The sequence below is a fragment of the Equus caballus genome, chromosome 7 (assembly GCF_041296265.1).
Source record: "Equus caballus isolate H_3958 breed thoroughbred chromosome 7, TB-T2T, whole genome shotgun sequence".
In the NCBI taxonomy this organism is placed as follows: domain Eukaryota; kingdom Metazoa; phylum Chordata; class Mammalia; order Perissodactyla; family Equidae; genus Equus; species Equus caballus.
This window is the reverse complement of record NC_091690.1, coordinates 79,310,690-79,324,827: the sequence shown is the minus strand read 5'-3', so window position 1 is coordinate 79,324,827 and position 14,138 is coordinate 79,310,690. Positions and strand designations below refer to the sequence as shown.

The 14,138-nt window shown below is 49.7% G+C and overlaps 1 protein-coding gene across 24 annotated transcripts in view; it reads right to left on the bottom strand.

Moving 5' to 3' along the window:
- PPFIBP2 (PPFIA binding protein 2) overlaps positions 1-13,056 on the bottom strand; it is a 146,191-nt gene extending 133,135 nt beyond the window's left edge. For 15 of the 24 annotated variants that reach the window (XR_011441096.1, XR_011441097.1, XR_011441094.1 and 12 more), the window contains exon 1: positions 12,679-12,997. Coding sequence is in view for 11 of the 24 variants with exons in the window: in XM_070274630.1 (XP_070130731.1) it covers positions 12,679-12,750 (72 nt within the window). In the remaining 13 variants the exon portion in view is untranslated. Of the gene's footprint in view, positions 1-12,678 lie in introns of all 24 variants that reach the window. The other 9 variants (XM_070274645.1, XM_070274633.1, XM_070274641.1 and 6 more) reach the window with 7 other exon arrangements.
- Positions 13,057-14,138: the final 1,082 nt, after the last annotated feature.

The window sequence follows — 14,138 nt, the reverse complement described above, 5'->3', positions numbered from 1 at the left end:
GCCAACACCAGAGTCCCCACGCCTCAGCCCAGTCCATCCCTGAGCCTTCTGTCACTCCTTTCTCATTTCCCTGAGGAAGGAGAGGAACTAGATGCAATAGAACAGTCCAAACTTTGGAGTCAGACTGACTTTTGTTTAAATCCTGGCTCTACTACGTAAAGCTGGGTTAGTTTTTTTCTTTTTTTTTGAGGAAGATTAGCCCTGAGCTAACTACTGCCAGTCCTCCTCTTTTTGCTGAGGAAGCCTGGCCCTGAGCTAACATCCGTGCCCATCTTCCTCTACTTTATATGCAGGACACCTACCACAGTATGACATGTCAAGCGTGCCATGTCCACACCCAGGATTCGAACCGGCGAACCCCAGGCCACCGAGAAGCGGAACATACGAACTTAACTGCTGTGCCACTGGGCCAGGCCCAAGCTGGGTTAGTTTTGACCTTGAGTAACATGCATTAACCTCTCAGGTTATTACGTAATGAAGATAATACCACCTGCCTCACACAGGGCTGGTCAGAGGGTTAGGAAAGAGGACAGAGGAAACCACGCGGCTCAGTAAATATGTGACACCCGGCCTCTCCCCTCTCAGAGAACATGCAGTATTCCAGAGACACATTTAGCTAAGACCCTAATCAGGGTCCCTTTATGAGGGCCTAAATGTTAGGATCAGGGAAAAATATGACATTGACTCCCCTTGAGAAGCTGCCAAATCTCTGGGAGCTGAGCCTCAGTTAGGTGGACGCTGTGGGTACAAACACAGTGCACCTGCTCTGAGATTTCTGTGACCCTCCAGTATCTGACAGGATGGCCAGGGCCACTAGGCTGCCCAGAGCAGAAGTTTCCTGTCAATCACATGCCTGCTCTTACAGCCCCTTGGCGCCTTCCTCAGCCATTCTGCCAGAGTCTCACCAGGCACCCCATTTAGGGTCAGCAAGCAGGCAGAGTTTATGATGCTCATGTGCCATTTGGGTACCTGGGGGCAGGCACCTGGCAGAAAAGTCACAGCTTGGGAGATGGATTTGGGAGACCCCAAACACGGAGGCTGAAGCTGGGCTCTGGGGGTGGGGGAGAGGAAGGGCCAAATCCTGACCACATTCGTAGCTGGTTTCAGCCTTGAAGCAGGAGGTTCCCGGTCCCAGGTCACTGACATCGGGAGATCCCTTATTAACTCAGAGGTGGCCTTAACAGAAGACGACCAAGTTGTACTTGTGTCCCAGAGAGGCCAGAAATTACTCCTAGTGGACACCACCCTTTTACAGAACACCTAGAGCCAAGCAGGCACTGACTCCTGGAGGTACTTAAGAAAGGTTTCCATGCACAGTGTGTAACAGTGATGCCACGAGAAGCATGTCTCAGGTAGCATGTAGGATCCTCCTCATGAACACCACTCCTCATTCACTTGTCACTAGGTTTATTTAAGGACTAGATTTGTGACCCTGGAGCACCCCTTAACAGTTCTCAAAGTGCTTGTGATTAGTAAGCAGGACATGGGGGTAGAGCTTCATCCCACCTGAAGTCCTCTATTAACATGAGGTCCCAAGTTACCGTAGTCCAGATGCTACCCTATCTGGCACCATGACCTTCCTAGGCGGTCTCCTCAGGCTTTCTCTTTGGGCTGAGGGAAACCTTCCCACTAGGAAGCATGAAGGATCCCAGGTCCACCCTGAGGACAGAAGCAGGTGCCAAGGCTAGATGTGGGTCCTAAGCTCTAGAAGGGAGGCCAAGCTGGACAGAGGATGGGGCCCTGGGCAGACCTGATCAGCAATAAGGACTGGCTAGCTCTACAAGATAAGAAATAACTCCAATTTCAGCAGATAGCCACCACCAGCACCCACCTGCTCAGAGCCTGACATGCCACTGTGGAAACAATGCTTTCCTTTCACACAGGTACCCCAGCACCCACTCCACACTCCTGCACAGGCAGGCTCCAAGCAAAAGCTTCTTGAACTGTGCCAGCCCCTCCTTTCCACCCCCACAGCCCCACCTGGGTTACTGCCCAAGGTTCTCTGACTCTCATCCCTCACCCCACCCTTCCAACCCACTCTAGAGCACCATCTTGCTTAACATCCCTCTAAGGCTGACTCCCTGGGCTCCCCAACAGGTGTGGTGGGTTGCAAGTAACTTGTCCCTAATGATAAAGCAACTAAAGCCAAAACTCTTTTTGTATAAGTTAGAGAAGATTCAGGGTTATCTTGCCCCATTCTAATATAATTTATTGAGTGGGAGAGAAAATAGAGGAATCTAGCCATGAAATCAGCAATTGCCTATAGCGCTCAGCAAGTAACAGTTTCTTTAACACCAGGAACAACTGTGCAACTTCCAACTATTTTAGAGATTTACTTCCTAAATATGTATGTGTGTGTACACATAAATATTTACTGGGGCTGTGTATCATGACAATCTGGCCACATCCACCAAGTGCTTCTCACAGGTTAATGTCATCTGACACATGAAGACTGACCATCTTCCTGCCTCAACATGAGGAGCTGGTCTTTGTAGTAAATTTAAGACTGAATAAGCTGGACTCTCAACATGGTGGCAAGAGACAGAACAATATGAGTCTGGGGATCAAGTAGGCTGGGCATAAATCTCATTTCAGCCACTCACCAGCTAGGGAACCCTGGGAAAGTCACTTATCCTGAACCAGTTTCCTTCTTGGTTAAAGTCCTAAAAGGCTCCCATGAGATGTAAGCAAGCACAGATGACTCTTGTGCTCAGTGCCTAATGCATAGCGGGTACTTAATAAATGATGATTTCCAATCCCTGTTCCCCATTTAACCTCACTTACTCTTCAGTTCAAGCCAAACCAAACCACTGGCTGTTTTCCACACATGCTGCTTAATTTACCATCCCATGCCTTTCTTTAGGCCTTGCTGTTCCCTCTGCTAGAAATGCTCTTCACCCCATAGGAATGGGTGTCTCAGGTCCCTGTCTTTCCTTCAAGACACACCTCAAATGCCACCTCCTCAGCACGCCTGGTGCCCCAACCTCTCCTTTCTCTGAATTTTCACTGTTTCCTCTGTGGTTATTACTGTCTATTTTGAGTAAGGGGTACATTCCTTAAATTCCACCCAAGCAAGGAATGTCTTACTCATCTCATGTTCCCACCATCAAAGTTCTCAGCACAGAGGATGCTCAAAAATCATTTGGGGACTGAAATAATAAATGAGGTCACAAGTCTGTTTACTCTAGAATACTTAAGAATTATGCTCTACCTCTGCTCCTAAAAGGGTGCGTTTCTCTAGATCCAGTGGGCCAATTCTGACTTTGGGGTTTCCATGGCCTCCCTTCCTACCACCTTGCCAGACTCTCCTCCCTGCCACCCAGGCCAGGATTGTGTGCCCCTCAGGCATCCATGTTGCTTAACCACAGCACTCTCCATCCTCCCATCCACACCCCACCCAAAACCTCAACCTACTTGAACAAGGCTCTGCTGCCCACAGCTCTTCCCTGCCTCCTCCTGGGGCTGGAAGCTTGTTCTGTGGCCCAGGCTACAGACAGACAGTCAGACTTCCTAGTGTTGTGCCCAATGCCCTCCTGGCTGACTCCCTCCTACACTCACCATCGCCTCTTGGTTGCTGTGAGCCCAGTGTCTCAGACCACATGGCTCTGGTTCTCCAGGACGCTGTGTTCTTAAACTCTTCAGGAGGTGTCCCATGAGTCTGTCAAAGCCTTCATGCCCTCGTCAAGTGGCGGGGCCAAAGTAGGCATGAGCAGAGAACACACACAGCACAATCACTTCTTCGGGATCATAGCCTCAGAGTTTCAGCCCACAAAGGCATTTCCTCAGAGCCTTTCTCTCCCACAACCCATTACTGAGTGGGACTTCAGCCTGGAACTTGAGCTAGAGAAGCTTCCGCCCAGCTTTACAGCTGCCCTTCCCCAGCCTTCCACCCTCCTTCCACCTTACATTTGCTGCAAGTCACCTCTCTGCTCAGAAGCCACCATTTATCCCCCTAAAATCCTACAGCACTTTGAGTTAGACCTATTACCTTTGAGCAAACCCTGCCTCCCCTGTTATTTCACAAACTCCTCTCTTGTCAATACCACTTGGACAATACCCTCTTCAGGCAGACTCCAATACACACTCCAAAACAGCTGCCTGGCCCTAGAGGTATGCTTCAGTTATTTGGAATTTCTTACATCACATCAAGCTGAAATATGCCTTCTCTTTAATTCCCTCTATCGTCACCACCATGGACCCTCAACTCTGCCCCCTCTGAGTAACACAGAACATGGTAGCTCCCTTACCCATCTGAAAACTGCAATCACAGCCTGTTGTCTTCCTGTCTGTCCCAGGTCCTTCCAAAGCTTGCAGGACAGGGGCTCCAGCTTTGCAGCAGTAAGGGTCCTTCCTCCACCTGCTTCCAAAGTGTGGCGCCCAGGGTACAACCTCCAGATATAGCCAGTTTGGGCCAGTGCAGGGAAAAGTAGGATGATCCCCCAGCAAAGTCTAAACTCAGGACTTCTAATAGTGCAGCCAGGCTAAGCCAATTTATGTGGGTTTTTCCACATGGTCGGGTAGGAGACACACCAATTGATTTTTGGAGCCTGAGGGCAGGACTTTGCGCTTACCCTGCCACGTCTCATCAAGCTGGTCTGGGCTCTGAGCTCTGTTTGTCACCCTTATCCTGTACGTTGGTGACCAGCCATCTGAAACCAGGCTGTTCCCCACTCTGCTGTGCACTTCTGCTTCCTGGACCTTCCGCTCACCTTCACCATGGCTGTGTGACACCTTTCTGTGTCACACCTGGAGGCTCAGAACGTGTTACCTCCCCACTGAAATTTCAGAATAAGCCCTCTGGATGATGTAAATCAATCCTCTTGACAAAGTATTTTTGCCAGGCTTCCTGAGATGAGGATGATAACAATAATATTACCATTTATTGACCACTGTCGATGTGTTAAGCACTGTAGCCAACATTTTATATGCATCACCTCATTTAACCTTCACAAGAACCAAAGGAAATAAGCTTATTATTGTTCCCGTTTAACAGCTAAGGAACTTAAAGCTCAGAAAGGTAGAGACTTGCTCAAAGTAGCAAGAGCTAGTCTGTGTAGAGCCGGGATTTAAATGGAGGCCTGTCTGATTCCAAGTACACATTCTAGAGCTACCAGAGTCCTCAGAGATCAGGGAGGCTAAGTCCTCATGGTGGAGAAACCACTGCCTTCCATGCTGGAAGGAGCGGGGGTGGGCAGGAGGAGTCAGTTTCCTCCTCTCCAGAAGCAGGACAATAATCCCCGCCTGAGGCATTGTGCAGCTCCAGTGAGCTGGGCAGCGAAAACCTAGACAGACACACAGGACGCTTGTTGTTGTTACCGGGTGAGCAGCGTTGCATCAAAGAACCAGATGTCTTGGCCGGTCGCAAGCAGAGCTTATGTAATATAACTTTTTCATGACATCCCGTCAAGGTCAAGTGTCAGAGCCAAGAACTATTTCTTTGCTTTAGTAAAATGTTGAATTGGAAAAATCTGCCTTTCCCACCCAAATTCAAGTTCTAACTTCTCCCATCCCCCTACTGTCATCCTCTTTCCCCAATTCCCCGCACCCCTACCCACCCCTGGTTGCTTATTGCATTTGGAGTTTGATATCACATGCCCCAGTAGGCCCGAGATAGTCCTGCCATCCCAGGATCCCCTCCAGTTGAGCATTTGTCCGCCAACTTTCACTCTCAAAAGTGTCCCAGTTTGGACAATAAATTAAATCTAATATTCTGGAATCTTAAAAGAAACATATATCGCTTTACTTCTCTGGCACCTGTTTCCCTCTCATAAAATGAGAATAACACTACCCACGTCATGAGACAAACCCTTTGTAAAACCCACCAAAGCCGAAAGCTCCACCCTATCCTTCTCTCTGGAGGCAGCTTTCTGTGGGGCCAGTCCGCTACGCCTCTGTTGCCTCCACGAAGCAGTCCAGCGAGCTAGCTATTCATGCGAAAACATCTTTGATTCAGGGAAAACAAGGTCTTGCGCTGGTGGAAGGAAACTGTTGGCCCTGAAGAGAGGAGTTGCCACGTATGCATGCAGAGAACAGAGGTAACCCACGTTTGGTCTACCTAGTCTGAGCTGTGGCTCTGCCCTTCTCTGTCCCCTTAATCCCTACAACAGACTCTCTCTCTACCTCTCTTAGAGAAGTTTGCTAAGACTTCTTGGGACACCCCAGTACAGTCACAGGAGTGGCCCTGCCCAGCCGAAAGGCCCAGCTACATCTGAGTGGTACATTCCAACCACACACACAAGTCACTGTGGATTTATGTCTTTACCCGGGAGTCAGAGCAGGAGTTCTGACTATGCCCGCAGAACACTCCCAGTGACCAGCAAGCACTGGCTATCCCCAAGCAGGCGAAGCAGCCCTGGGATTTGAATCGCTTCCTCCCCTATGGCTGTCCTCACCAGCAGGAGGAAACAGAGATACCAAAAGCAGAGCCACCTAAGAATGTCACAGCAGCTATAGGCTGGGAGGGGCTGGGAGGCCATGATAGGACCCATTCCCCATAGCCTCATCTGGGTTAACAATCTCTTCCTAGAGATTTATTAGTAGACTGTCCCCATTCGCTCCTGCTTAAGTTGTTTCTGAGACATGGACAACCAAATCTCAAGTCTGCAATCTATGGCTGACCCTGATACTTTACTGTGGCTGAGCAGTAAAAAATCAAAAGACGAAAACTCAAAACAAAATGAGGTAGAAGCTTGCCAGACCCAGATACACAGCTCAAAAGAGCTAAGAGGCTTGACAAGTTTCCCCTCAAAGTTGAATCCCAGCATTCCTTGTGTCTTTGTTTTCATTTGATAATTACCACATGCCAGGCAATGATCTAAATGTTTCACCCAGCTCTGCTTAGCACCCAGCTCTCCTTAGCAAAGGAGAGCTGCCACGGCAAAGGCCATGGCAAAGGCAGAAGTCATCCTGCGAGGCAGGAGGCTGAAGAGCCTGGCCAGGCAGAAAGGTGTGAAAGGGAGGAGTGAGGAGGGGAGGAAATCCACCCTCAGGGCCACTGAGTCTCTTGGCAGCAGGGCAGATCCTAGATATGGTCCTGTCTTCTCATCTGACAGCTGTGGCCCTCACTCAACCATCTGGATCCCTGACACCGGCCCAACACACAGGTCTCCGCTTGGAAAAGGTCCTCACGCCTGGTTGCCTTCCCCAGATTAGCTCTCACCACCACCCCCACTCCCGAACTACACAGGCAACTTCTTGTGACTGGTTGGACGTGTCCCTAAAAGTTTGTCTGGGAAAAAAAAAAAAAAAGGTGTTTTAGTCTTGGAATACATCTTGACATGGAGCTGACAGATTGGTAGTTGCACTCCCAGAAAAACCATTTAATACACACGTACCCACCCTGAACACTAACAAGTGTAAGCGTGCCGATACCATAAAAGCACTCCCTACTTCCCATCAGCCCACGTACAGTAGGCCACAGGACAGAAAGGACGCAGGAGCCTTCACACCCCCATTGGCAATGGCTGCCAGTAGACACTTCCCCTCTGAGTCCTTGACCTATAAGACTCCAGCCTTATCTGTTCTGCAGACTGAATTCCTCCCAAACCTGGTCTTTTTCCCATTTTTCTTGCCTAACGGAATCTCCATCTGGACCTTCTGGCAGCTCTCCTCTGGCCAAACCCACTGTGCTACAAAGGGTAGAGCCCCAGGCTAGAGGGCCAGGTGGCCTGGGTTTTGCACCAGAAGCTGGGTGACCCTGGGTAGGTTTCTTTGGGCGTCACCATCCTCATGGGTAAAAATATAAGGGGCATGCAAGAAACTACCCAAGGCTCTCTCCTGATTCCAAAGGAATCAACCACCCTCATTTCCCTTCCCCCTTCCAAGAAGCTCCTCCATGCTCTCATGCTGCTAACAATTGCCTCATTCTTCCCCCAGCAAACTAGCACAAAATGTCAGTGTCCAATTTGACTCTTTTCTCTCTCCCTCAAATCCAATCAGTCCCCAAATCCTGCAGGGTTTCTTGGCAAGCTCACTCGCCTATTTCCTCCTCTCCATCCCTACTGGATTGCTTTAATTTAGGTCCTAATCTACCCCAATGGGTTATTCCAACAGTGCATTCTCACAAGTTTCTTCCTGTCCCTCCAACCTGTCCTTCCCAGCCCTGAAAGCACAGCTTTCACTGTCTTTTCCATACCCCTTCAATGTCATCAGAATTAAATTTAAATTCTTTAGCTCCACTTTCAAGGCCTTCCATGATCTCTCCCCAGCCTGAGACTCCAGCCTCACCTCTCCCAATGTCCCCTCCCCAAGCCACATTATGACTCTAGCCATGTGGGCCACGCCTGGTTGGGCTTGTCCTAGTCTTTCAGGTTCTGCTCTTGTTCCTTCCCTCATCTCTGGCACAAAATAACCTGCCCCATTCCCCCTTTACTGAGGCAAACACTGCAAAGCCAGTCAGCTCAAGGCCCATGTCCACCACAAACTCTTCCTGGAATTCTGCTAAGTGTAGGGCTACACACAAAGGCTGATGCAGCCCTAGAGGAACTAAGAGTTTGGAGGGGGTACGGACAGACATGCAAATAAAGTGTCTAAGCACCAGAGCAGAGATCTATATTTGATGCTATACAAACATAGTATTACAGAGCAGAGTGAAAATGATTTAGGGGTGGAGAGAGGAGACGTGTTTCAAGAGTTTGATCTGGGGGCCGGCCCCGTGGCCGAGTGGTTAAGTTCACATGCTCTGCTTTGGTGGCCCAGGGTTTCACCAGTTCGGATCTTGGGCGCAGGCATGGCACCACTCATCAAGCCATGCTGAGGCGGCATCCCACATGCCACAACTAGAAGGACCCACAATTAAAAATATACAACTATGTACCGGGGGGCTTTGGGGAGAAAAAGGAAAAATAAAATCTTTAAAAAAAAAAAAAAGAGTTTCATCTGCATCCCGAAGGATTAATGAGTTCATTCACATAGAAGCAACCCAAGTGCCCATCAACTGATGATTGGATAAAGAAGATGCAGTATATATGTACAATGGAATACTACTCAGCCATAAAAAAGACAAAATCGTGCCATTTGCAACAACATGGATGGACCTTGAGGGTATCATGTTAAGCAAAATAAGCCAGACAGAGAAAGACAAACACCATACACGGAAGATAAACAAACACACGGATAAAGAGAACAGATGAGTGGTTACCAGAGAGGAAGGGGGTTGGGGGGTGGGTGACAGGGGTAAAGGGGTGCATATGTATGGTGACGGATAAAACTTAGACTATTGGTGGCAAGCATGTTGCAGTCTATACAGAAACTGATATATAATAATGTACACCTGAAATTACACAGTTAAAAACCAATATGACCTCAATAAAATAAAAATAAATAAATAAAATAAGAGTCCATTCATCTCACAGAGCAGAGATTAAGGGGCTTTCCAGGAAGAGGAAATAGCGTATGCAAAGGCAGAAAGGCAGAAAGCCTAGAAATTGTTGAGCCACTCAGTTTGGGGAACACTGGAAACAGCTGGGGAACTAAATGATTGCCTGCCTCTGCAAAGCCTTGAATGCCAAACAAGGATCTTAAACTTTATCCTTTCAGAGAGGCAATCCTAACCCATCTTGTCAAGACCTTCCATCCACACATGCGTTACAGAGGCCAAGATTACTACACGACATGGAACATGGCGATTAAAAGCATCATGCACAATGAATGCTCAGTTCTCAGTGTGCATAAATGTGTATGTGACAGAGAGAGGAAATGAAAGCGAGAATTAACGAGGAGCACCCAAGCAAGAATTACCCAGGAGCACTAAACAGAAATCATAAATTTCCTGAAGACAAAGCTGAGTATCAGCAGCCCCCTGAACCTCAAAAGTCCTCGAAAAGCTCTGGGTCTAAAACAAAACAGATTGCTCTAGGACAGCGCCTCCTAGATTATTTACCAGGTGTGTGAGTTAAGAATGGCCTAGTGAAGATCCCCAAGATCGAACAAGACCTGGCTTTCAGAGTATACAAATGATACAGCCCACCCTTCTGAGACTACCTGTGGATTCTGTGAAAATTGAGACCCATCGGTGCCATCAAGTGTTGAAACCAAAGAATGATGCCAGGAAGCATAAGGTGGAACTGCTCCGAGGAAGCAGGAAAGATAGTGACTCGGAAACACACACACACAGCTGCCAAGCGTTTCAGCCTGGTTGTGCCCACACCAAGTGGTGACAGTGTCACGTCTTTTTTTTTTTCTTTCCTGAGTGTCACCTCTTGAATGGGGGTGCACAGCCTGGAAACTTAACAAACGTTTAAATGCCTCATCGGTTGTGTCCACTTTAGCTCTTCCTTCTCACATTTTGGAATCGGGAATCCACCAGAGGATTTTAACAGGGGAGCATCATCAACAGATTTGTATTTCAGGAAAAAAAAATTTCCGATGGCTGACTGAAAAACAACTTCCAAATTTTACCCCAAATGTTACAGTCTAAAGGGCAGGCCATTCCTTGTCCAAACATGAATTTTCCCAGAATTGTTCCTTCCTCCTCACGTCTCCATTGTCCAGTGGGTCTAGAAACTGACACCGCCCACTCCCTGGGGCTCTGGCCCACTGATTCTATCTCTCTGGAGTCTCTCCTACCTGTCCCACCCTCTCAGGCCCAACATAAGGCCTCACCACTTCTATCCGGATTGACCTTCCAGTGTCCTAACTGGCCTCTCCACCCCCAAGTGTCTTTTCCCTCTGGTCCTTGCTGCCCGCACTGCCAGAGTTCAGGACGGCAGTTCCCACCTGGCCTTCAGCCGAATTACCTGGGGGAACTTCATAAAAACATCCCCAGAGTAACTTTATTGGAAGAGTTTAAAAGCTCCCCAGGTGATTCTGAGGCATAGCTAGGTTTGCAAACTTACTGCTCTTAATGCTGGCTATCCACAGTCAAGGGATCTCACCACTGGGAACTTCGCAGAAATGCAGAATGTCAGGTCCCACCCCTGACCTAGGAATCAGAATCTGCATTTGAACAAGATCCTCAGGCAATTCTTAAGCTTGTTAAAGGCTGAGAAGCACTGCTCTAAAGTGTTGCCTGACCATTCATTCCACAAACATTTACTGGATTTTCCCCATTTCAGACTAAGCCTTGGGAGGTTGGGAGGGTCAAGAGCCAAGGTCCCTGACTTTAAACTCACAGAACCATCAGTCGACCCCTGCTTGAAACCCATTATTGATTCCCATGCTTTCAAAGTCCAGACTTCTGCACCTGGCCTTCATGGCCCTCTGGGGCCACATTTCATCCCTCTCACCAGCTTTATTGTCGACCACTCACCAGAGGAGCCAAGCTGGACCATTTGCCACTTCTCATGGCTAGCCTAGCCAGTGCTTGACTGCCTACACAGCTCCCACAACCCAGGTCACCCTCCACCCACCTCTGCCTGGAGAAACCCAGGAGAAATCCTTTGAGGTCTATCACACACACATCACCCGCTTCTTGAAATTATCCCAGCTTTTCCCTGCTCAGATGAAAGACAGGAATGCCCACAATTCTTTGCTCTTACCTCCTTCATAGCCTTTATCTGATTCTACGCAGTCTTAACATCAGTGCACCTGCCATAGCTACCCTACTAGTAAAAAAGAGACCAGGATTCTCAGTTTGTTTCCTCAGTAGCAAAAAGCTAATAACTGGCACATCCACGAACCTCAAAGTAATAATAATAATAATGTACTAAATAAAATCATGGATGAATGCAGTAAGTGAAAAAGTCACCAATCTCCCTCATCGTCCACTTCAAAGTCGTTTAAACATCAATTTAAACAGAATACAAATGGGCTGCCTCTCTTAAACCCAAGAGAAATAATCTCTAAATCAAATAACATTTTGTGTTATTTGGAAACACAGAGAATTTGGAAACACTTCGGATCTGTATCATAATCAATTAAGGAACTGGGAGGAGACATGAAGAAAGAGACAGGAAGTAGACCAAAATATGGAAAGGGAGATGGATCTATACCAAATATCCAGCTGCTCGAAAAATATAAATAAAATTTGTTTTGTAAGAGGATTAAACACTGGCTAGAACGACTCTTTCAATCCTACCCAAACTTGGAAGTTCTGGTCTTAAAATACGTAATCTTATTTTTACCTGAGGAAAAGCCAGGGGTCTGGAGACAGGATGTCCTGAGGGAGAGGAGCCCACTTTCAAACAGGACCATCCCCCCTTGCAGTCTAGAGGGACGCAGTGGCCTGAGATTTTGACAGGCATGTTGGATTTTCGCAATTACAATGTAGAGTTGGTCTCAGCCAAGGCCCTGTGTCTGGACATACGCTCTGGCAAACACATTTGCTTGGGCAAACAGACGGTAAGCTTCCCCACCACCTTGGCCTCTCTAGATTATGCGGCTGCTCCAGAGCTCTATCATACCACACAGAACTGAGCTGACCGACCACCCTGCGCATCTCCGGGGCATCCTGGCACCTGTAGGGCCGCGAACTGTCCCTAGATCCCGGGCAGGGTTGGCTGGAGATTCGGAGCAAATCCACAGGAGTTATACCCTCCTCCCATCTTCTAGCCAGAGAAGGGGGGGAGGGTCCCCGTCCTCGAGCCTAGGACACACTCCGGGACCCATACCGGCACTGACCCGCACGCCCCAAGTGGTTCTTGGATCTGGGGGCTCTCTGTTCCCCAGGCAATGCCCCCTGCGGGGACTCCCAGTCCGGACAGCGCAGCGGGCCTGGGGGTGTGGGGAGAGCCCACTGACCTGGGTGCAGGGCTCCTCTCCGCGCGGCTCAGGTGTGCGGGCCGCTCCCGTGTCCCTCCCACCTTCGAACATGAGGGCCGAGAACCGAGCTGCAGGCCACTGACCCACCGACCAACTGACCCACCAACCAGCGGACCGACCGGCAGCGGCCGGGTCTGGAGCCCACGTGACGGGGGCGGGGACCCGCGGGAGGCTCGTCCCGGAGAGCCCGCTCCCCCACCCCCTCTGGGACGGCCCCTCGGCCACTCCTCCTCTCTCTTGGGCACCGTTGCGGCCGGTAGGGACCGGCCTTACAATCACGCCTCTTTGAACCTACTTCAGCCCCTATCCCGCCCCGGCTTCGACCCCTACCCTGACCCTGACCCCGCCCCCGCCCCCTGGGCAGTGCTCCGAGTCTCTCAAGCCCCGCCTCTCTCGGGAGGCTACGCCCACTCCCTGGAGCCCTCCCCGCTCCTGTCACCTCCCCCTCCAGCACCCTTCCGGGCCACCTTCCACGGGGAGGCCACCAGGCGGTTCCACCTCCCAGTCCCCTGGGCTTCTCTAGCCCTTCGGTACCGCTCCTCGGTCTCAGAGAATGGAAGCGAGGAAGCAGAAAGGGAACTTGAATCGACAATTACAAGTAGAGAAGCCGTGGAAAAAACGTATTAGAGGCACACGCAGCGCAGCAGCCCAAAGGTGTTCGGACTTCCCCAGACCCCTACGATCCCGTTCAAATTGAGGTGGGCCCGAGGGCAGCCTCATTCCTTGTCTCTGTGACCCCCTCAGTTTGGAAAACTGAGTCACACCCTAGGGTCCGGTCGCTTGAACCACGCGACCTGGCGTGGAGGTCCCTCTAGCGGTCGGTGCCAACCACAGACACTGGAGCCCATTCTTGTGAACAGCCGAGGGCAAGAAACACTCCCCTGTGCCCAGCACCAAGGTGGGGTTCCGTAGGCTCAAGAAAAGCTTTGGCGATGTCTGACCACAGGAATGAATTCTAGAATCAAGGTAGGACTGGGCCCTGGGGACCCAGTTCAATGCCTTTCCCCACTGTATGGCCTGAATCCCATTTGGTTGTACTGCTAGGTTGTTGCCCTGCCTGGGCCTCCGAGGGCTAGTTGCTCAGTTCACCTGATTAAAATCCCTGTGGGCCTCAGATGGCATTGACACCAGGGACTCTGGCATAGTCCCCAGCTCTGGCAGGAGTCACTAGCGTCCTGGCCTCAGTTTTTATCTAAATTTCTACAGGCTGGAGTGTTGACAAATCCCACAAGACACATCTTTCAAATTGCTCTGGTGGTCTGAAGTTACCAGGGTGCCCAGAAGACTTTTACCTGTGAACAAAATTTAAGCCACACTGGCAAATATGAGACTCTGGTCACCACAGGAACCCGTCCAGAAGCAGACCCAGGGCGAAGCCAGCAGAGGAAGGCTGGGGCCCACAGGAGTTGTGTTACAACAGGACACACTTCAGTTCTTTC